This window comes from Macaca thibetana, chromosome 10 (assembly GCF_024542745.1).
Source record: "Macaca thibetana thibetana isolate TM-01 chromosome 10, ASM2454274v1, whole genome shotgun sequence".
Taxonomy (NCBI): Eukaryota; Metazoa; Chordata; class Mammalia; order Primates; family Cercopithecidae; genus Macaca; species Macaca thibetana.
This window is the reverse complement of record NC_065587.1, coordinates 60,906,250-60,929,347: the sequence shown is the minus strand read 5'-3', so window position 1 is coordinate 60,929,347 and position 23,098 is coordinate 60,906,250. Positions and strand designations below refer to the sequence as shown.

Sequence of the window (23,098 nt, the reverse complement as noted above, 5' to 3'; positions counted from 1 at the left end):
AAGAAACCTGAGCTATTTCGGTAGGTCCTTGGCACGTTGGTACTCTGCTTGTCTACCAAAGGAGGCCTTAGTGTATGTTCCTATATTCATTCCCAATATTAACTCTGGTGGCCCCATGGGCCTCATTTCATCAGCTGGGTGTATTGACAGTGATTTACAATCTAATATCCTAGAGTAGGGGCAAAAGAGGACACTGACAATTATCCAGGTTTCCTGGTCCAGTGGCAGGCAATGTAACTGGTTTCTACACCCTGCTAATCAGGATTGGTATGGCTGTGGAATCCTGTTTTTGTCTCATTCTCATGGACAGACAAAAGGGAAGGGAGTTAAATGATGGCTTCCTCCCTCTCCTGACTTAGCTACAGCAAACAAGATCTACAGCAGGGGAAGGCATCTGCCACATAAACTGCTGATGCACTTGGATCATGAGTGCCCCTACACTCACGCCTATGCCAGGACTCCCTTTTGGTGGTCAGGTTATTTACTGGGTTAGTGCTGTAATCTGTGGCTGTAAAGCAAATGTAAGGAAATTGATCCATGTCTGCTTAGAAACAACTCTGAGCTAAGCCTCGAGTAAACATATTGTTACTTGAAATCATCTTGCAGACTTAGGTCACTTCATATGTGTCATCTTTGATCTTTGCAGCAATGTAGCAGAGAGCTATGCAGGTTAGATAGCTGTTATTTCCAATTTTCAGATGAAACTGAGGCTCTGATTAAGTAGCATATTCAAGATGGCATGGCTTGTAAATGGTGACACAAGAATTTAAACACAGGTTTCTAGATTCTAAGTGCAGTACTCTGTTATACGACTATTTCTTTTTTTTTTTTTTCACCAAACTACGATTTATTTAGCTTTGTTCCCTCCCATCCAAGACTGCTGATCTCTAAACAAGCATCAAAACCCGAAGCTCATTAACATCAGAGTGAGCTTCAATAAGGTGAACACTACAATGATGTACAATTACATCCTCATAACTCAATGCCCAAGAGCCCTGTAAAACTATTGCAAGGCCCAGGGTTGTCACAGTATGCAAATGCACTAGGAAAATCATTACCTATTTAGTCCCCTTCATTTTGGTGGGTTTAACATGAGAGGAATAATCCATGCTACAAGACGAGATTTCATTTTACAGCTGTAGTAACCAAGTACATAAAAGCTTGAATCTGTCCCAATAGCTTCTAAAAATTTTTTCCCATAGTGTCAGAGGCAAAAATAATGAAATCTTGCAAATGTACAGTTAATAGGACCCTAGTGGACACTAACTTCAAAAATGCATGGTCTATAAGACATTACAAGGCTTGATTCCAGTTTCTGCACTGTTCCTGTTAATAACAATGTCTAATTAAAACATCTGTAAAATACTGATAGTTTTAATTTTACATAAAATTTCCAAAACAACTGTTACACAGTATAATAGGTATCTGCAATGAATAGGTTATTAATGGAAGTATTATTTTAAATTAAATTCTGGTTCTAAATTTAAATTAGTCATCTCTGGCTAATGAAGAGAAAAAGAAGTCACCCATGCTGGGAATACAGTAGAAAATTTAGTTTTCAACATCTATTAAAGCAAATTCACTGTATCACTTGGGCTAAAGGACAATTCTCTTTGTTACTTTCTGTCTTCTCCATTTGGCACATCTGATGGATTTCACAGTTGAACTCAGTACTAGAACTACAGCCTAATGTACCTTTTAATACATTACTTTATAATTTAAAAACCACCATTCAACTTTCTTCACAGTCTGAAATCCCCCCTCCCTGTTTTCCAGTGAGGAGACAGCAGAGAACACTCTTCCCTGTGGTAGCTTCTCCCTCCCAGCCCTGCCTAACCTGATGAATATTTAAAAGGAATGGCACAAAATCTCAGCTTTCCCTTTCTTTGGGTCTCATCTTCAGTTACAAAACAAAAGAGATTAGCAAGGCTTACTGGCTGGCCGCAATTCAATACCTTTCTTTCTAATTAATGCACAACAAAAGAGGGTTAAAAAGCGATCAGCACTGACTGGTGTGTGTCTACCGATGCTGGCACTGAGTTGGTCAGGGATTCATTCCAGACAATAAGAAGCTGCGTTTCAAGTTGCTTCAGACGCACACATTGCTTCACAACAGGTGCTGCAGAATGTGGTCCACAGCATGAGGGAAACTCTCATAAGTTAAGTAAGGAGGTGGATTAATTTTTTCTTCATCTGATGCTCAGTATTTCCCAGTCTTTACTAAGATGCCCAGCATGCCAACATCCTGAGCCCCACCAACATCATCCCTGCAATCATCTATCATGACAGCCTCCTCAGGTTCACAGCCAGTGCCTCGCAATGCTTCCAAAAAGAACGTCTCGGGTTTCTCCACGACTGTGGCTTTGGTATCTGTGGCATACTCTAAAGCAGTCACAAATGGTCCAGGCCCCAGGGCTAAGCCATCTTTCCTCTTGTAATACCTGGCTTTGTGGATTGCTATCAGAGGTGCTCCATCCAGGAGTAACCAGAATGCTTGATTCAGAATTTGATAATGAAAATGTTCTGGTGCCAATCCTATGACCACAGCATTAGGATCACTTGTTTGTATTCCTTTGAAATCAGGTAGTGCCCGATCATCAACTAGCAGCATGGGTCTGACTTGTTTCTGCTTTAGTAAACTTCTGGCTGCAGTCAGAGATGTGAATATTTCATTTTCAGAGATATCAAATTCCAATTTTCTCAACCTTTGCAACAGGTCTTGCTTGCTCTTTTTGGTCGTATTGGTCACAAACCTAACGATTACAGAAGCACCACGTAACCTTTTAAGAGCTTCCTGTGCGCCTGGCACAGCTGCATCTTCAATGTGAAGTGTGCCACTGAGATCTACCAAAACAGCTTCTAACGCATGGCGTGTTGCCATCCTTCATTCCCCACACTCCGTACGCCGTCCTCAGGAAAGGTCCCCGCTAATGGCAAAACCAGCCAGCCACACTGGCTGCAGGTTCCTCTCAGCTGGGATAAAAAGCCCCGCAGCTGACTATTTCTTTACATGGAGTATGGAGGCAGGAGAGAGTGTACCTTGATAAAGGGCAGTTACTGCAATGGTGAATGGAAAATTAAAACGGCCTCATTAACAAATGTAAGTACAAAGTCCTAATCTGTAATAATTCTTTTTGTTTGTTTTTCAAACAGTCTCATTCTGTTGCTCAGGCTGGAGCTCAGTGGCACAATCACAGCTCACTTTTTTGGTTTTTTTTGCAAAGGTGGGGTCTCACTATGGTGCCTAGGCTGCTCTTAAACTCCTGGGCTCAAGTGATCCTCTTGCCTCAGTCCCTCAAAGTGCTAGGATTACAGGCATGAGCTACTGCACCCAGCTTGTGATAATGTATTTTAATGTAGTTTGAAATTTTAACTCAATGTTCTAGGGAACTATTAATAGGATTACATAACAAAGGTTCTGTGTTCAGTGTGAGAAACCGGGCCAAATAAATTTAAACAAGGTTCTTTAATGCAGGACGATTCAGAGCTCTGAAGTAATGATCACAGTGAATTTCTCAGAGCAGGGCAGGTATATGGCCTACCACAAACTTACCTGACCACAGAGTGCTCTTTTTGTGGAGCAGGACTCAAAATCTTTATTCTCCGAGAGTGTGGCCAACAATTAGAAATAAGAGCAAGAGATACATGGAGTCCCAAGAAAATGACTCAGTCTCTCAGAGTAAGCAAAGTTTTTCTGGAGTCAAGTCCAGAAAGTATCATTTATAGGGCAGAGTTTTTCAAAGTGAGATCTGAGGACAACCTGCATCAGTCTTGGGGTGCTTGGGTGCTTGCATTTAAAATGCTGATTACTGGTTCCACTCTCAGGGGAGCCGGGGGTGAGTGTGGCAGCCTATGTAGTTCAAAAATATTTGTTATCCCTCCCTGGGAGAAAATTATATTCCTCTGTCTACTGTCAGATTTGGCCATCGCAGACTTAGCTGTAAATATTTCAGCATATATATCTAAAACGTAACTGTTTTAGAAAACATAACCAGGGCCAGGCGTGGCAGCTCATGCCTGTAATCCCAGCACTTTGAGAGGCCGAGGTGGGCGGATCACGAGGTCAGGAGTTCAAGACCAGCCTGGCCAACAGAGTGAACCCCGTCTTTACTAAAAATACAAAAATTAGCCAGGCATGGTGGTGTGTGCCTGTAGTCCCAGCTACTCGGGAGGCTGAGGCAGGAGAATGGTATGAACCTGGTATGTGGAGGTGGTGGTGAGCACTCCAGCCTGGGTGACAGACCGAGACTCCATTTCAAAAAACAACAAAAAAGAAAACATAACCACTCTACCACTGTCACACCTAAACAACTTTGATAAAAACTTATCAAATAAAGTGTTTAAATTTAGTTGTCTAATTTTTTTTTCCCCCTGATGGTTTGTTTGAATTAGAGGTTGATCCATGCAGGGTTGACATTCTCCTATTAAACTTAAAGGAATCAACTGAAAAGGTGGCTGGCCACCCCACCTCCACCTCTGTAGGCAGTTGGGCTGGTGAGTATCTGTCATTTATTTATAGGACTTAAAGTGACTAACAAGAAAAGCTAGGGTACAAGGCTGTGTAAATGAAAAGTTACATGAGGGAAACCCAAGAGTGAGGGATGCAAAGTGGAGTCTGGAATGAGGCTTGAAGAGCACACCATGACATACACACCTATTTCATGAGGCCACACGTTTAAGCTTTCCAATAGTGAAGACAGAGAAACCTGGTCAGATACACCATTCGCAGTGTCCTGAAGATTAAAGTAAATCCAGATACAGAAAGGACAATTATTCCCCATGGTGGCATGTGCCTGTAGTCCTAGGTATTTGGAGGGCTGAGGCGGGAGAATGGCTTGAGCCAGGAAGGACGAGGCAGTAGTAAGCTGTGATGGCACCACTGCCCTCCAGCCTGGGTGACAGAGTGAGACCCTATCTCTAAAACAACAAAATTGTCCCGGGCACTAAGATAAGAATTTCTTTCAAGGATCTTTTTCTAAAAATGATACTTATAAAAATGACATTCTGGTAATCACATTCCGATAATAAACAATGACAGATACTCTGAGGCATGCCCGTACCCTGAACTCTGCAGGGGCAGTTGTCTGAAGCAATAAATGAGGTGAATGTATTCAGGTGTATTCTGTGAGCATGGAATACATACCTTATGTTGAATATGTTTAGATCAACATTGTTAGGCTAAGTTTACACACACACCTAGATGTATGCCCCAGTTTGCCTGGCAGAGTTCCAGTTGGTGCCTCTTATCCCCAGGTCCCATCTGGCTAACACCTCCTTTTATTCTCAAAAGTGTCCCAGTTTGAACATTAAAGTATATAGTCATCCTATATAGAAAGCACCTTGCAGACCTAAGGAGGCCGTCCCCAATTCACCCAACTTCACGGAATTGTGTGTCCCTCAGGCCAAAGAGACAGAGGCTCCTCTGGTTGCTGAATCCTTTCCAGTGGATCTTTCCACAACTCTGTACCCAAATCTTTGAAGCTGCATCAGCACTTGTGCTTATGCTAATAACTGTGTGAACGTGATCATTTGTGTGCAAACCAACAAACCAGACAGGTTTACATATGTTACAACAAGTTGTGGAAGACTGCACCTTAGACTCTCGGAAAAATCCTGATACAATGCAATTTAGTAAAGCAATTCTGCAAAGGACCACCACTTTTCAGTCTGGGGGATGGCTGCCTCTCACCTAGCTTGATGGTGGCAACCAAAGGGCAGTTAGTGTTTTTCTTAGGAAGCTAACAGTTGTAGCAAGTGGATACATGGGTGGTTGTAATGGACATCTATTATTTTTGCTTCATTCATTCAATCATTCATCCTCTGGTAATCTCACCCTCAGATTTCCCTCTGGGGAACCCTTCTGTTCCCAACTCTCAGTCCACGTGGTTCTGCTGAAGCTGACCTAACCTGACCCTGGATGTGGAACGTGGGACCAAGGCCTAAGTCAATTAGTACATTAGATTCCCTGGCTTAGTGATTGATTTAGGGATGGATACATGGCCTGTCAGGAATACTTTGCCAAGGAATTTTGGAAAGAGGTTTAATGCTTAAGAGGATGTGGTGGCTAAAACTGGCATGGCCACTTCGTTACCATGTTACACCTGAATCAGCAAAAGGTGGATCAATATGATCAGAAAGAATCCTGATGCAGCTGCATCTCAAGTCAGAACTACTCTTGGACTTTTTATTTTATTTTTATTTTATTTTATTTTTTTTGAGACAGAGTCTCGCTCTGTGCCCAGGCTGGAGTGCAGCGGTGCGATCTCGGCTCACTGCAAGCTCCGCCTCCCAGGTTCACGCCATTCTCCTGCCTCAGCCTCCCGAGTAGCTGGGACTACAGGTGCGGCTACCACGCCCGGCTAATTTTTTTTTTTGTATTTTCAGTAGAGACGGGGTTTCACCGTGTTAGCCAGGATGGTCTGGATCTCCTGACCTCGTGATCCGCCCACCTCGGCCTCCCAAAGTGCTGGGATTACAGGCATGAGCCACCGCGCCCAGCCTTATTTTTATTTTTTTATTTTTTTTTTGGAGACAGAGTTTCACTCTTGTCGCCCAGGCTGGAGAGCAATGGTGTGATCTCAGCTTACTGCAACTTCTGACTCCCAGGTTCAAGCAATTCTCCTGCCTCAGCCTCCCGAGTAGCTGGGATTATAGGCGTGCACCACCATGCCTGGCTAATTTTTTTGGTATTATTAGTAGAGACGGACTTTCACCATGTTGGCCAAGATGGTCTTGAACTCCTGACCTCAGGTGATCTACCCGCCTCAGCCTCCCAAAGTGCTGGGATTATAGGTGTGAGCCACTGTGCCCAGCCAGACTTTTTAGTTTACATGAGCCATTTCTGCTTAAGAGAGGTTGGGTTGGATTTTCTATCACTTATATCCATACACGTCTTAACTGATATAAAAATGAAAACCCTAAATTCTATGCCTTCCTGAACATGGTCAATACGTTTAGTCTGGAAATATTTCAAAGCAAAAAATACCCTTTATCATAGGCACAGAAAAACTTCCATATCGTAACATGATTTTGAGGAACATTATCTTTCTGGAAAGCTTATCATTTGGAAGCTGCAAAATACATCTTTATGTAACAAAATGATTACACTTTTATGGAATTGTTGGCAATGAACTAAATAAATTCTGGATGCCATCTCAAGAAATATCAGTTTTAATTTTAGGGCTGTTATTTTAGCCCATTCTTTTTGAAAATAATTAGGAAGACTAAGAATCTATTGAGACCATTCCTAATTTGTGGAAATAAAACCACAACATCAACATGTAAGTTACTACTTAAGTGTTTTCTCTAACAGAAGTCTGTGTAGGCAAAATAACCCCTTGAGGAGAGTTGGACTTTGAGAACTTTCTAAGGCAGATGAACTAATTTTCTTCTAGGAGAGTGTAGCTCTAATGATTTTAAAAGGCCCATGTGGTTGAGCAAACACTGGCCTGGGAATTAGAAAGCCCGAGTTCTAGTTTTAGTTCTGATACTAAATTAACTCATTGATTCTGACCAAGTCCTTTTAACTTTCATGTACCTCAGTTTCCTGTAAGACAAGAAATTCAAGCGAGGTGTTAAGTATGGTCTCCTCCAGCTTTAAGATTATGATCCACGAGACCAGCCTGGCCAACACGGGGAAACTCCGTCTCTACTAAAAATACAAAAATTAGCCGGGCGTGGTGGTGCATGCCTGTAGTCCCAGCTACTCGGGAGGCTGAGGCAAGAGAATCACTTGAACCTGGGGGCGGGGAGGTTGCAGTGAGATGAGATCTCACCACAGCATGCCAGCCTAGGCAACAGAGCAAGACTCCATCTGAAAAAGAAAAAAGATTATGATCCAATAATACAGGCATGGCCGATTTACTGTATCTTCATAAACAGGAAGGTTTCATTATATGAGTAATAGATAAAATAGAGAAGTTATTTTATTTTTTATATTTTTTGAGGAGTCTCACTCTGTCACCCAGGCTGGAGCGCAGTGGTGGATCTCTGCTCATTGCAACCTCTGCCTTCCGTGTTCAAGCGATTCTCCTGCCTCATCCTCCCAAGTGGCTGGGATTACAGGTGTCTATCACCACACCCGGCTAATTTTTTTGTATTTCTAGTAGAGATGGAATTTCACCACGTTGGCCAGGCTGGTCTTGAACTCTTACCTCAGTTGATCTGCCTGCCTCGGCCTCCCAAAATGCTGGGATTACAGGTGTGAGCCACCGTGCCAGGCCATGAAATAATCTTAAAAAGTGGCATTTATTTCATTTTGCCTTATATTCATGTATAAACCTTGGTTTCCATATTGGGCTGTTAGTAAAAATAAGACAAAAATAAAACAAGGAAAAATCAATGTCATGAAGAACTAAAACTAAACCTAAAGTATGATGTTTATCTATACATTACTCAATAGGCACTTGTTATTGGGCTACGACTGTGAATGTGACATGGTCCTCGTCCTCAGTAATTTCCCTGTGTAATAGTGGCGGCAGGTGAACTACAGGTCAACTAAAACTAAGCCTAAAGCATGATGTTTGTCTATACGTTACTCAACAGGCACTTGTTATTGGGCTACAAAAGTGACATGGTCCTCGTCCTCAGTAAGTTCCCTGTGTGATAGTGGCGGCAGGTAAACTATAGGTCACTTTTCTCACAAAAGCGAGAATACAGGTTCCTAGACTACAAGAGGAATGTTTAAGTTGGATAAATAATTTAGAGCTGGCCCTTTAAGGGATAATTTAAAGGATGGATGGAGAATTCTAGGCAGAGGGATTAACAGGTATTGAGTCCCTATATTAATTACTATAAAAATAAATCAAAGGAGATTATTTGTTAAATGAACCTATGCAAGTAAATTCAGATTTTTCCCCCTGGTGGATTTGCTCTGTTTGAGTTGAGGTAATGAGAGCTAACATTGATTCAGTGCCTGCTATGTTTTGCAGTGTTAGGTACTTTACATGTTATCTCATTTAATACCTCTTTAAACCTCATTTACAACTAAAATTAAATGACAGGCAAAGGAAATGGCAAAGTTAGGATTCCAAATCTGGACTAGCTGTCCACAAAAGCCCTTGCTCTTGCCGTAATGATGCCACTTATTTCAAAGAATTCAAAATTTTCTTCACAGCTTTAAAAATGCATAGATTCTGAAGCCTCTCACTTCCAATTAGTTGCCTACCTAGAAAGTCATTTCCTCCACTTGCGCTCATCACCCCTCCTTAGCGCTCCTTTCGATTACTGTAATTTTTTTTTCTTTGACCTCACCTTTCCTCGGATGGATTAGTCTTTCCCAAATTTGTTAATCCTAAGAATTCAGGAGCTTCTTAAAATGCAGGTTCCCAGGCTATGCTCCAGGACATCGATTAAGAATTGGATCGAGGCCTAGAATCTGTGTTTTTAACAAGCATTTGACTCAAGGGCATCAAATTGGAGGAAGCACTGAGTTAGTGGACTACCTTAATTTATGTATCCATTTTTAGTCTCTTCTTCCAACCCATTCGCTCCACCCCACCCCCAGTCCGGTTTTCCGTTTTTTCCTCATGGTCCCTGAAGACTTCCGCATCATTTCACATTGTTTTATTTGTGGCACTGTGCCGCAGTACCTGGGCCCACAGCAGGCGCCCAATATTTACTGATAAATCCAACCCACGAGGTACTTCCTATTACTACCCTTCAATTTGAAATTGAGAATAAAACAGAAGTCGCCAAGTTGGGGTAGCTGGTAACATCAGTATTTCCTATTTAATCCAGAAAGCACTGCTTCAACGCCCACTGCGTGCAAGGTTCCACTTTCGGGCCAGCAGTCCTCTCCCAAAGCCTGTTCTTTCCAAGTGTGCAGCCGCCATCCAGGCCACGCCACGCTCCTAGGTCACCTGCATCACCGACTCTCCACGTTAAAAAGAGAAGCAGAGGAGCGCGCCTTTTTCTCCAAAATGGCTGAGCAGGGTCACGTGGGCTCGGGGGCGGGGTTGGTGCGCTCGCCGAACAGGGCGGCGGGTCACGTGGTTCAGACGGGGGCGGTAGCCATGGGGGCGTGGCCGTCACACGGCCCGATGCGCCTGGGCAGCGGCTCTTCGGGGGCCACGCCCCTCGGGCCCTGGGGGCCTAGCGCACGGCGGTGGGGTGGAGCCAGCCTCGTGACCTTTTACCCCAGCATGGCTGCGCCCGTGGGACCGGTGAAGTTCTGGCGACCCGGTAAGGCCTTTGGTGGAACGCTGGGCAGATGCGGCGGCCTGACTTCGGTCTTGGCGCCGTGACCGGCGCCCTGGGGCCAGCAGAGCTGCTCGCAGGCCTGACCTCGGCGAGCTGGGCGCTGCCGCCTCTGTGCGGGTGGGGACTCTGGCTCAGGCGCCCCAGTGGTCCCAAGGGATTCGGGGGTGCTCCCCGAGCGTGAGCAGAAACTCTGTGTGACCTTGTTAAAGTGGTCCAGCCTCCTCGGGCCTCGTCTTCCTCGCTACTGATGCTTGTCCTGCCCACCCCGCGAGATGGGGAATACTAAAGCTCCCCCTCGTGTCTCGTTACCGCGCTGGGATTGCGTTGGGGCCCGACAGACAATGCTGCTCGCTGCTCAGGGCTTGCAAGCCCAAGTTACGGAGTCAGACTGTCCGGATTCGAATTTTCGTCTCTGCCTTGTAGTAGTAGGGTGACCTTGGGCGAGTAACTTAACGCCTCTGAGCCATGACCTCTTTGCCTGTAAAGTGGGCAGAACAATAACTTCCATCCTGTGGGCTTAGAAGACCAGCACAACGCGTTGTCAGACTTAGAATAAATGCTCAAAAAAAGGGAGAGTGTGTTATTTTCTTGTAGGATAATTGTTGTCCACTCCGAATGTCTACTAGAAAAGGGAACACTCCTTCATATTGGCTGCCAGCCACTTCCTGTCTTACAAACTAACACGAATCACAATCACAAAATGCTTTGCTTGTTTTGTCTTGATATTTACTCATTAATCAGGTTTTTATTGAATGTGTATATGCCAGACCATACTACATGCATTACTTCCTCTCTGCAGTCAGTTTCTTGTAAAAAAACAAAAGTTTTTCAATTATAGCTACCAGCTTGATTTTTTTACACCACCTGCACCCCTGCAGGTCTGGATGTGCAAAGTATATTGCAGCAAAAATGAAATGACACCAAGAATGTAATATAAGCAAAGCTTTTAATTTTTCAGTGGTTCCCTGAAATTCTGACCATGCATATGTTGATGTGAGAGATAAACCCAAGCAAGTGATGTGTTTAATGCTTTTTAAAAATTTGTAGTTTGTCACTTGACAGTTTTATGATTCAGCATTTCAAGTCATCAGCCAATTATCCATCCTGAGTTTTACTTGCATCCAAAAACTAGGAACTTACTAAGTAATGAATACTTTTAATTTGTTCACACTTTTAGTAACAGGTGAAAGTGTTAGGTATAGTAAAGAACTGAATGAACCGTTTGAAATCAGACCAGAGTACTATTTTGGCTAAAGAACGTGGAATTACTATAAGAGTTCTATTTCATTATTTAGTTCATCCATTGAGGATACACTTATTGAAAACCTAATCCTGTGTTCAGGAGACAAATATTGATGCTCAGGGCTCTGCTCTCAAGTTTTGCTCTCTCTCTTAATTGAATATAAAGTAAGATGTCCTCTAGAAGAGATTTTACAATGAGGCAGAGTAAGGTGGTGGTAAAGATGAGCTCTAGAGTCAGACTGCAGTGCCCATTGTGTCTGTCACTTACTAAGTTGATGACTTGATAGTCTCTTAAATTCTTAAAGTCTCAGTTACTCCATCCGTAAATTGGGTGTAATACCTACCCAAAGTGTTGTTGTGAGGATTAAATGAAAATAACACACAAAAGGATCTTGGCACTAGATAGGTTACTATTACAATTATATGGAAGTATGGAAGAGAGGGAAAGTTGAATGTATGGATAAGAAATACTTCATTAAGGTGGTATTTTTGGAGTGAACATTAAAGGATGAAAGAGGTTTTGTTTCATAGAGAAATGGAACTCAAAGCAAAGGGTGCAGCATGAACAACGACAGAATGGAATTTGTGCCTTTAGAATGTCCAGAAAGCCAAAATAACAGAGCAGTGTGATGGTGTTAAGTGCTAGGGTATATTTTGGGGTATGACAGGAGATGAAGCTAGAAAAGTAGGTAGGGGCCTCATTGTGAAAGGTCTTCATGACAAGTTAAAACATTTAGACTTCACTGTTTTTTTCTTTTTTTTCTTTTCTTTTCTTTTCTTTTCTTTTCTTTTCTTTCTTTTCTTTCTTTTTTTTGAGACGGAGTCTGGCTCAGCCATCCAGGCTGGAGTGCAGTGGCATAATCTTGGCTCACTGCAACCTCCACCACTCGGGTTCAAGCGATTCTGTGCCTCAGCCTCCTGAGTAGCTGGGACTACAGGTGTGTGCCACCACACCTAGCTAATTTTTGTATTTTTAGTAGAGACAGAGTTTCACCATGTTGGCCAGGATGGTCTCGATCTCCTGACCCCATGATCCACCCACCTCGGCCTCCCAAAGTGTTGGGATTATAGGCATGAGCCACCGGCCCGGCCCGACTTCACTGTTTTTAAGCAGGGACAAATCAGGTTTACTTTAGAAAGATAACAGAGAAGGTACTACTGAAATCCAGGAGGGATGTTAAAAACCTTAATTTGGCTGGGCGCGGTGGCTCTGGCATGTAATCCCAGCGCTTTGGGAGGCCGAGGCGGGCGGATCATGAGGTCAGGAGATCGATACCATCCTGGCTAACATGGTGAAACCCCGTCTCTACTACAAATACAAAAAAATGAGCCGGGTTTTCCCAGCTACTTGGGAGGCTGAGGCAGGAGAATGGCGTGAACCTGGGAGGCAGAGCTTGCAGTGAGCTGAGATCATGCCACTGCACTCCAGCCTGGGCGACAGAGCAAGACTCCGTCTCAAAAAAAAATAAAAAAATTAAAAAAAAAAAACCACCTTAATTCTGACCTGGGAGCTTAGAGTAGGGGCCTGTTGGAGAGACATTTTAGAGGAAGATGTGAGAGAAGATGAAGTCAATAATGACTCAGATTTCTGGGTTGGGTGACTGTCTAGGTTAGTGATTCTCTAATTTTGCTTTATAGTTGAATCACTTGGGAAGCTCTGAAAAGTCCTGATGTCCAGTTGCACCCCACACCAATAAATTAGAACTTTGGAGGGCTAAGAGGCAGGCATCAGTGTTTTTTAAAGTCTCTAAGGAATTCCAGCATGCATTAAAATTTGGGAACCATTGGTCTAGGTAAATTGTGTTGTTATTAGTTGACATGGAAATAGCTTTAGTACACAGTTATTGGGCCCTTAACACTTTCATTTATACATCTTATTAAACAGTCACAGTATCTCTGTGATGACAATAATACTCTTATTTTAGTGAGGAAATTCAAGATATGAAGTAGGTTGTGGGAAATGCAAGGCGAAAGTCAGGGAGGTGGTTGAAGCTGGATATAAAGCTAGACATTGGAATCATGAACATATCCTGTAGGCCTGAGCCCGTGACTCCTAGTCACAGAGTGTGCAGAGGGTGCATACACTGGATAGATGTGTACGGTGGAGATCTACAGTAGAGCTTACATATGCTTTTTAAAATAGGGAGCTGTACTCGGGTTCACCTAATTGTTATCATATGGGTTCAGAGTTGCCCAATCTTTTTTTTTCCTAAGAAGCCTGATACCCAGATCTGAATGGGAAAATGTTATGTGTTGTTTTAAATGAACGATTTAAAACATTGTAACAATAGCATGTCCAGGGACCTTAAGTGTGGTCTCTACCTTAGGAGTGTGACTTAAGGGCCTTGTATGACTGGCCTGAGAGTTTTCTACAAAAATCTTTTACTTAATTTGCAAGTACATGTGGATCAGAAGGGCCTGCCCATTTTCGTTTGCCCATTTGATAAATATTTCATGATTGTTGACCATGTGCTTGACAAAAACTTTACAACAATAGCTTTTAAGCTTTTTTTGACTTGACCCACAGTAAGGAATATATTGTGTTGTGATCTAGCACACATATACAACCAAAAAAAGTTGTTCATAAACAGTATTCCTTTCTGGAATGTGCTCTGATGCTTTCTATTCTATTTCATTATTTAAAAAGTGCTGGTATGACATACTATGTTGATTTCATAACCCACTAATGGGTTACCATTCAAATTTTTAAAAACCGAGTTAAAGGGAATGTGGGATTTTGGATATCAGCCTTGTTAAGATAGAGAAATGAAGATGTTCATAGTTTGCAAAAGTTATAAAGGTGTTGCTCCCTTAAGCATAGAGCGTACTCTCAAGGAAAGATCAATCATAGGCAGCCACGGAGAGGTGTTTATAGAGGGAAAGCAGCCCTGATGTTCTGGTTTGGTTGAAGGAAGTCTTTTATGAGGAGAAGATACATTGTTTATCAGCTGACATAGCTGTTCTTATAAAAGAGCTAGGCTGGGCACGGTGGCTCACGCCTATAATACACTAGCACTTTGGGAGGCTGAGGTAGGTGGATCACCTGAGGTTGGGAGTTTGAGAGCAGCCTGGCTAATATGGTGAGGCCCTGTCTCTACTAAAATTACAAAATTAGCTGGGCGTTGTGGTGCGTACCTGTAATCCCAGCTACTCGGGATACCCAGGCAGGAGAATCGCTTGAACCCTGAAGGCGGAAGTTGCAGTGAGCCGGCATCTTGCCATTCCACTCCAGCCTGAGCGACAAAGACTCCATCTCCAAAAAAAAGAGCTTCTAACAGAAGAGATGGATTGGGCTGTAGGTTAGAGACAAGGGAGGAATGTAGTAGTACAAAAGACACGTTGAAATATTAAATATTCCAGAGAGGATATGAAGGTTTAAAACATGGTATGAAAAGGCAGGAATTCGGCACAAAAACACAGCAGAAGAGCATAAGGTATTCTTTGTAATTGTTTTCTTGGGTAACAATTCAAGGAATTATTAAGATGTAGTGACAAGAAGGGAAGAAAAGAAAGGAAAGGAAGCCCGCCTTTTTGAGGACAGGCATTGTTCCAGATCCTGTTCCATCTTTTCTCTTGTTGAAAGGAAGGTCAACATTTTGGCAAAAGCAACATAACTGTCCCACTTACCTGATTTTTGGCAGTCTTGAACCTCTGAAACACAACCGTGTTCCTGGAAGTAAATGGAAGAGGGTCAGAGATCTAAAGGGTCAGTGATTCTAAACTTAGCTCTAGGGGGTCTATGGACCCCCAGAATTTTATGTTCTGGTAAATTCTGGTGTGTTTTTTAGGAGAGGGAGTTCATAGCCTTTATCAGATTGTTGAAGCAATCTGAGAACCCTAAAAAGTGTAAAAGTAAGTCACTGAGCTGAGTATTCTTGTTACAAAGCTCCTGTGTTTTCACATAGCATCACAGATTCTGACTTCAGAAGACCTAGGAAATGGTAGTTATTGGTTATTGTCACTGTAGTGCCCCAGCAGGAGGCTGTATAGCATGTGTTTGATCTAGGGAGGATTTTTATTCATTTACAAGGCAGCATACTCCAGTGCTGAACGGTGTGACCTTTTAGAAATTTCTTCCTTACATTGAGTTGAATTCTGAACCCTGTGTCATTTACTTATTACTCCTAGTTCTGTCCTAGGGTTACAGCAGCAAATCAGCATGAAAAGTTATAGAAGCTGATCACACAATTTAAACTTAGATTTCTCCTGAGTTGTGTTTTTTTTTTGTTTTTTGTTTTTTGTTTTTTTTGAGACGGAGTCTCACTCTGTCGCCCAGGCTGGAGTGCAGTGGCCGGATCTCAGCTCACTGCAAGCTCCGCCTCCCGGGTTTACGCCATTCTCCTGCCTCAGCCTCCCGAGTAGCTGGGACTACAGGCGCCCGCCACCTCGCCCGGCTAGTTTTTTGTATTTTTTAGTAGAGATGGGGTTTCACCGTGTTAGCCAGGATGGTCTCAATCTCCTGACCTCGTGATCCGCCCTTCTCGGCCTCCCAAAGTGCTGGGATTACAGGCTTGAGCCACCGCGCCCGGCCTGAGTTTTTTTTTGTTTGAGCTAAAACTGTATGGAACCTTCAACAGGTTTTCAGGATGGGATATGGCTTCCCTGTTCTTCACCGTCATGAGCACCGGTTTGTCATTGTTCTTAGCAAGAAGCTGGGGTGAAGATCTCTTGTTTAATCTGCCCAGCATGGCAGTTTCTGGGAATAGCATTTCCCATCTCTCCACTCCCAATTCCATGGTTGCAATGGGGACTGTCATTTACCGCATCACATTCCACTGGCCACGGTTGATTGTATTGGCGTGGGGATTGGACCTAAGCTGGGAGAAGTCAGTCCCTGCCTGTCCAGTGTAAAAGAACCTTCCCCCACCCCCCATTACAACACATACCTGGGACTCCCAGTCCCCCTTATGGTGTCTTTATTTCTCTCCATAGCACTTATGACCACTTCATGCACTAAGTTACCTTCCACGGAGAGGAAGAATTAAAAAAGCAAGTGAGCTCCGTGAGGGTAGGACTGGCATCTGTATTGTTCACTGTAGTGTTTCCAGTGCTTAGAGCAGTGCCTGGCGTGTGGAGTGGGCCCTCGGTCCAGCCTTGCTGGTCCTTGCTGGATGAATGATGGATGCTTGGTAGAGGAGTTGTAAGCGTGAACCCTGGCACTGCCGGCAGCCGTGTTTCCAGCTCCTGTAGAGTAGCCAACCTAAGGGGCTGGAAGGAACCTGCAAGAGGTGCCAAGATGAGAGAAGGAGAAAGCCATGGCTGCTTTGAGTGCCCAGTTTCTGTCATCTCTGAGCCTTATTGCCATCCTACAGTAACAGGATTCATCCTTTTACCTCAGCTAATTCCCACTGGGTTTCTTTCACTTCCGTTAAGAATTCAGTAATAACATGGACATGGAGGCAAGAACTAAAGACACTGTGCTCTGTAATATACAGTTCTGAGTGGCCAATTTGGAGCCCAGTGGGACTGCCATCTCATTTCTTTTTTCTTTTTTTTGGAGATAGAGTCTTGCTCTGTCACCCAGACTGGAGTGCAGTGGCGCGATCTTGGCTCACTGCAACCTCTGACTCCTGGATTCAAGCAATTCTCCTGCCTCAGCCTCCCAAGTAGCTGGGACTACAGGCGCACACCCCCATGCCTGGGTAATTTTTTGTACTGTAGTACCGGTGGGGTTTCACCTTGTTGCCCAGACTGGTCTTGAACCCCTGAGCTCAGGCAATCCGCCTGCCTCGGCCTCCCAAAGTGCTAGGATTACAGGCATGAGCCACTGCACCTGACCCCATCTTGTTTGTTTTTGACACTGTAGTGAAACTTTTAGGGAAGATTTTTGGTTCCTCATAGGCACTTTTCTAGATGCTTTCATAAAGTTAAAGTTGAATACCTTCGAGTGGTTTGAGATAAAAAGTATTGCTTCTCTTGTATATCTTCCTCTTCAAAAGTTTGTAACCTTAACACCTTTTTCTGTTCGTTGTATCAGAGAATCTGAAAAAAACATTTCTGCTGCAGGTACAGAGGGGCCAGGTGTAAGCATCTCTGAAGAGAGACAAAGTCTGACTGAAAACTCTGGGACAACAGTTGTTTACAACCCTTATGCTGCCCTTTCCATAGAGCAGCAGAGGCAGAAGCTGCCAGTATTCAAGGTACGTCAAATAATCGTGTTTGATCTGTGGGCTTGAATCGTGTGTCTGCATTAGCTTTATGCTCACCACTGAAGGGAATGATGTCCTCTTTCTAGAACAGAGTGAGCTCAGAGAAACCCTTATCGTAAGGGATGATTTCATACTATGTAATTTTTAGTTAACCGTATAAATCTTGAGAGTTCTTAAGATTTTTTCAGTTGCATCGTACATACTGGAAAACTGGAAGAATTAGAATGACTTTTTTTTCCCCCCTTTATTTCTTTCAATTACGGACAATTTCAGACATACAGAAAAGTAGAGAAAATAGCAGTTACTTTCTATATAACAGATTACCAACATATGGCCAACTTTTGCTTTATTTTTGAAGATACTCCTTTAAACAAGTTTACTTGGGAATATGAGGTTGTTTCTGCTGAAGACATCAGTTAATACTCTGACTTCCTCAGACAGTGACAGGATTTTGGTATGGTTAGTACTTACCAAGTGCACATCCAGACACTCGGTTTTATTAGTGCTCATGAAATAGATGCGTGCTCAGCTACAGGAGACCAAAGTGCAAACTAGAATTCATTCAGAACGTGTTCATTTATGGCTAGCGATAGTTCTCCACTACAGACGGACACAGTTGATATATACACTTCCTTCCTGTTGGCACATCCACGTAGGAGGTCCAATTGTAATCTGGAAGTACAGAGCCAAGACAGGTTACAGAAATGTCATACAGCCCCTGATGAGGGGTGAATTCTCCCTGCTCCACAGGATGCCTCTGGAATGACCTGAGTAGGTGTGGCTGCCAGCACCTGTGTCTGTTTCTTTCTCCTGGATGTTGCTGGGTGAAAGTTGCCATGTTCTCTCTCTCTCTGTCTCTCTCTATCTCTATCTCTCTCTCTGTCTGTCAGTAAATCAGACAGGGTCTTCCTGTGTTGCTCAGACTGGTCACGAACCCCTGGGCTCAAGCAGTTCTCCTGCCTCGGCCTCCCAAAGTGCTGGGATTACAGGTGTGAGCAGCCAAAAGGTGCCAAGTTCTTATATTCAGGGGGTTCTTTTGTCTAGACTGTCCTGATAATTCCTCTTCTATTAATGTGTTCTTTCTCCAAATAGATAGGCAACAGCAGCCTTCTTAGTTTAGCCAGATTGCCTTACTTGGAATTTTATGTGGCTCCCAATATTTTAGTCACATGTGAACTGACTGTCTCTGGGTTTCTTCCTCAAGTGACTAACTCATTCACTATGTATGAATGTTAGCAGGTCTGACTCTCAGGAGATGAGATGGTAGGTTCAGTATTGCTTTCTCACCACTGAGGGACACAGTTTAAGCTGTGATGAAGGGTCTGGACTCTGGAGCTAGACTTCAGGGTTCACACCCAAGCTTCACCATTTATGTGCTTGGTGAAGCACTTCTCCATTCTGAGCTGCTTTTCCTTATCTGTGATGTGGGACTAACAGGAGCACCTACCTCATAGTACTGTTATGAGGACCAGATGAGATCATTCATGCAGAGCATTTAGCAAGATACCTGACATGTAATAAATGCTCAAGTACAAGGGAAATTACTGTTTATTAATTTTGGCCTTTTCTTGACTATTCTTTGTCTCCCAACTGTACTTAAAAGATAACATAAATGAAACAGCAAATGAGAAAAAAAGAAAAGCAACAAGGAGTTGAGAAATGTTGATAAAATTAAAATGGTAAGAAGGGTATACGTTATTGATATAAAGCAAAGTAGAGTTTAAGTACAGTTGAGATCTTATAAGATGTTAAAGATAAATCTAGTACTAAACAAGTACATATGTGTTTGCCCTTAAAAAAATGCAATTACTGGTGTATTAGTCACACTGTTCTACATCTTACTTCCTTTTCTTAACATATCTTATAGATCATCCCATATCAGTACAAATAGATATTTCCTCTTCTTAATAACTGCAAATTACTCCATTATTGGAGTATTTTATAACTGATTTAACCAAACTTTTGTTGATCAGCATTTAGGGTGTTTGAATTTTTGGCTATTATAAACAACTCTGCAGTGAGTATGCATGTATTTATGTCTTTGTACACATGTAGTATGTAGTAGTATGTCTATAATTTCTTTTCTTATTTTTTTGAGACAGTCTTATTCTGTTGCTCAGGCTGGAGTGCAGTGGCATGATGTCTGCTCACTGCAGCCTTCCCCCACCGGGTTCAAGCGATTCTTCTGCCTCAGCATCCCAAGTAGCTGGGATTACAGGCACTTGCCACCGTGCCCAGCTAATTTTTGTATTTTTAGTAGAGACGGGGTTTCGCCATTTTGGCCAGGCTGGTCTTGAACTCCTGACCTTGTGATCTACCCTGCTTGGCCTCCCAAAGTGCTGGGATTACAGGCATGAGCCACCCCGCCCGGCCTATAATTTCTTATAAGTGAAAATGTTAAAGGGTGTCTGCATGTATTTTGGTGTTACACTTGATTGCAGTTGTATTCGCTCATGCTGAGAGGAACAGTACCTGAGAGTTAGAGATACATTTTGATCTATTTAAAATTTACTTTCCTTTGAAAACAGCTCATTTTGTAATGTTTCAATATCGTTGTTGTTTAGGTCTTTTGAGACAATGTATGGCTTTTTACAAGGTGTGTTATTCTTTTTCAGCTTAGGAATCATATTTTATACTTGATAGAAAATTATCAGACAGTGGTGATTGTTGGTGAAACGGGATGTGGGAAGAGCACACAGATTCCTCAGGTGAGTACATATTTAATATGTGTCTTTACACTTCGATTTGGCTGGAAGGATTTTGTAACTTGAGAACTCTTTTTATTATCACTTACATTTTTAAGATCTCCTCTCAGGAAATGTTCACTTCAACTAGATTTTTTTTTTTTTTTTTTTTTTTTTTTTTTTTGTGATGGAGTCTCGCTCTGTCGCCCAGGCTGGAGTGCGGTGGTGCGATCTCAGCTCACTGCAAGCTCCGCCTCCCGGGTTTACGCCATTCTCCCGCCTCAGCCTCCCAAGTAGCTGGGACTACAGGCGCCCGCCACCTCGCCCGGCTAGTTTTTTGTATTTTTTAGTAGAGACGGGGTTTCACTGTGTTAGCCAGGATGGTCTCGATCTTCTGACCTCGTGATCCGCCCATCTCAGCCTCCCAAAATGCTGGGATTACAGGCTTGAGCCACCACGCCCGGCCTCAACTAGATATTTTTAATTAAACTTTTAGGGCTTACAATTTCTTTGATGAGTGCTAAAGTAATAGTTTGTCTTTGATTTATTATAATTCCAAAATAGTAATGGAATAGCTATCCTCTGAAAGTTATAATGGAAACTTATTCAAAGATGTGTAATACAGAGTTTTTGTCCTTAAATAGTTATAGTTGAAGAGGTTGGGTAAAATGAATATTGCTGTGGTTGTAAATAAAAATTGGTTATTATAGAATTATGCAGTGCAATGAGAAGAACCCTTTCTTACTAGGAAAAATCCTATGTGGTGTGGATAGGAGTAGAAAGAAAGATCAAGAAAGGCCTTGTAAAGGAATTGGCATTTGAATTTGACCTTGAATTATCAGTGGGAGCTGACTGAGAAGATATTCCAAGCCAGTGAATATTGTGGTTAGAGACACTGGGGTGGAGAAGTGTAGGGTGAGTTCAGAGTGTGCCTTAAGAACCTTAACTTGAAGAGTGAAGGCTGACTGAGCTTGAGAGACTTTGCAGGTTCTTCTTTCATTTTTTAATATTAATTTTCTTGAAGTATGAAATATATGTAGAAAAGTACCTATATCATAATTGTACACCTTGATACATTTCTGCAAGTGGAATACATCTGTGTTACCAGCACCCAGATCAAGAAACAGAACATTACCAAAACCCCAAGAACTCTTCTTCTGTGTCCTGTTCTGATCTCTAACTGCCCTCTCTGCTTACCCCTATAATCATGAACACAAAGGTAGCTCTTATTTTGGCTACTAACCTCATAAATTAGTTTTGCCTATTTTTGGAATTTTATAAAGGAGTAATATAGCTTCTTTTGTCCAACATTATGTGTGAGTCTTCCTTGTTGTTGAATTAGTTGCAGTTTGTTCATTCTCATTGCTGCATAGCAGGGTTCAGCAAGTCACAGCCAGTGGGCCACATGCAGCCCACTGCCTGTTTTGTAGAGAAATCTTTACTGGCACACAGCCACACCTACTTGTTGATATATTGCTGGTGGCTGCTTTTAGGCTGCTACACAGGGTGAACAGTTTTGACAGAGACCCTACGATCCTCAGAACCTAAAAATGTACCATCTGGCCCTTTACAGAAATGTGAAATGTAATGTTAACCCCTGCTAGTTAGTATTCCACTATGTGAGTATTCCATGGTTTGTTTATTTTTCCTATTGTTACTGACATTTGAGTCATTCCCAGTTTTTAGTTATGGATAGTGCTGCTGTGAACATTCATGTGCTTGTCTTTGGTGAACATACGTGCACATTCTCCTGCCGAGCTCTACCTAAGAGTAGCATTGCTGGATCCTGTGTTCAACTTTAGTAAATAATGTCTAAGATATTCAAAGTGGTTGTGTCCTTGCAGGGTTTGCAAGCAAGTGAACAACATGATAAGCTGAGCTTTAGATAAATGATTGTATTGAAATATAAGGTGACTTAGAAACTGGAGGAGGCAGGCCATAGAAAGCTATTGCAGTGGTCTGGAGAAGGGTGGTGTAACGGGGTCCTCAACCAAGAGGTGATAGTGGGATAATCTGATGAGGATAGGGAGGAGAACAATTTTAGCGTTAGGGTCTGTAGATATTAGAAACTTAGGTTGGTGCTTTTGCACCGATCTAATACATGGATATTTGTGATGACAAAGTGGAAGGTACAAAGGTGCACACTGACTGACCATGACTTGCTGCCTTGGCGAACAGTGCTAATATTAAATGTGATAGGACAGTAAAGATTTTTTTTGAGGGGAAATTAACGTGTTTGCTTTTAAACAGATTTATTTTTTCCTATATTATTGATGGCCTTTGATGACATTATTAGCAGGAAGATTGGAATGGGAATCTGAAGCTTGGTGGAGGTCAGATGTAGAAGGTGTGGACATAGGGATTGAACATCCTGATACATGGAGGAAGGAGATGGAACAGAAATAACTGAGAAGAGGATTAAGGACAAAGTCCTAGGAGCATCAACATTTAGGAGTCAGGAGCAGAAATGAGATAGAATGGCAGCCAGGGAAGTGACAGAGGAACGAGGAGACTGTTAATGGTTAGAGAAAGCAAAGAAAGAGTGAGGTTTTGGAGAGGTGGGTAGGTGGCAGGTGCAGCCAACAGAGCGGCCAGGGAGCAGGAGAACTGGTTCAGTCCTGAGTTGTTCATCTTGGAGACAGCATGTCCAGTGGTAGGGTTTTAGGGTTAAGGGTGTCTAAGGGGAAGATGATAAAAATCCCTTTGCATTTTTGAATATGTTAACGATGTATTCTTGACTGCCTGGTCCAGACTTGTGGTCATGCCAGCATCTGTGTAGGTCTTCTTTTTTGTCTGCTCCCCAACTCCATTCTGAATAATGGG

The 23,098-nt window shown here is 42.7% G+C and overlaps 2 protein-coding genes across 3 annotated transcripts in view; one reads left to right on the top strand and one right to left on the bottom strand.

Moving 5' to 3' along the window:
* Positions 1-819: 819 nt before the first annotated feature.
* Positions 820-2,998, bottom strand: LOC126964288 (haloacid dehalogenase-like hydrolase domain-containing protein 2). The gene has a single exon (XM_050807317.1). The coding sequence runs from the start codon at positions 2,879-2,881 to the stop codon at positions 2,201-2,203; it is 681 nt and encodes a 226-aa protein (XP_050663274.1). The 5' UTR covers positions 2,882-2,998; the 3' UTR covers positions 820-2,200.
* Positions 2,999-10,007: 7,009 nt separating this feature from the next.
* DHX35 (DEAH-box helicase 35) overlaps positions 10,008-23,098 on the top strand; it is a 77,978-nt gene continuing 64,887 nt past the window's right edge. For both annotated transcript variants that reach the window (XR_007729329.1, XM_050807057.1), the window contains exons 1-3: positions 10,008-10,182; positions 17,449-17,582; positions 20,207-20,299. Coding sequence is in view for 1 of the 2 variants with exons in the window: in XM_050807057.1 (XP_050663014.1) it covers positions 10,014-10,182; positions 17,449-17,582; positions 20,207-20,299 (396 nt within the window). In the remaining variant the exon portion in view is untranslated. The remainder of the gene's footprint in view (positions 10,183-17,448; positions 17,583-20,206; positions 20,300-23,098) is intronic.

Coding starts and splice junctions, on each gene's coding strand:
- LOC126964288 (XM_050807317.1), bottom strand. CDS start 2,881: ATGGCAACACGCCATGCGTTAGAAGCTGTTTTGGTAGATCTCAGTGGC.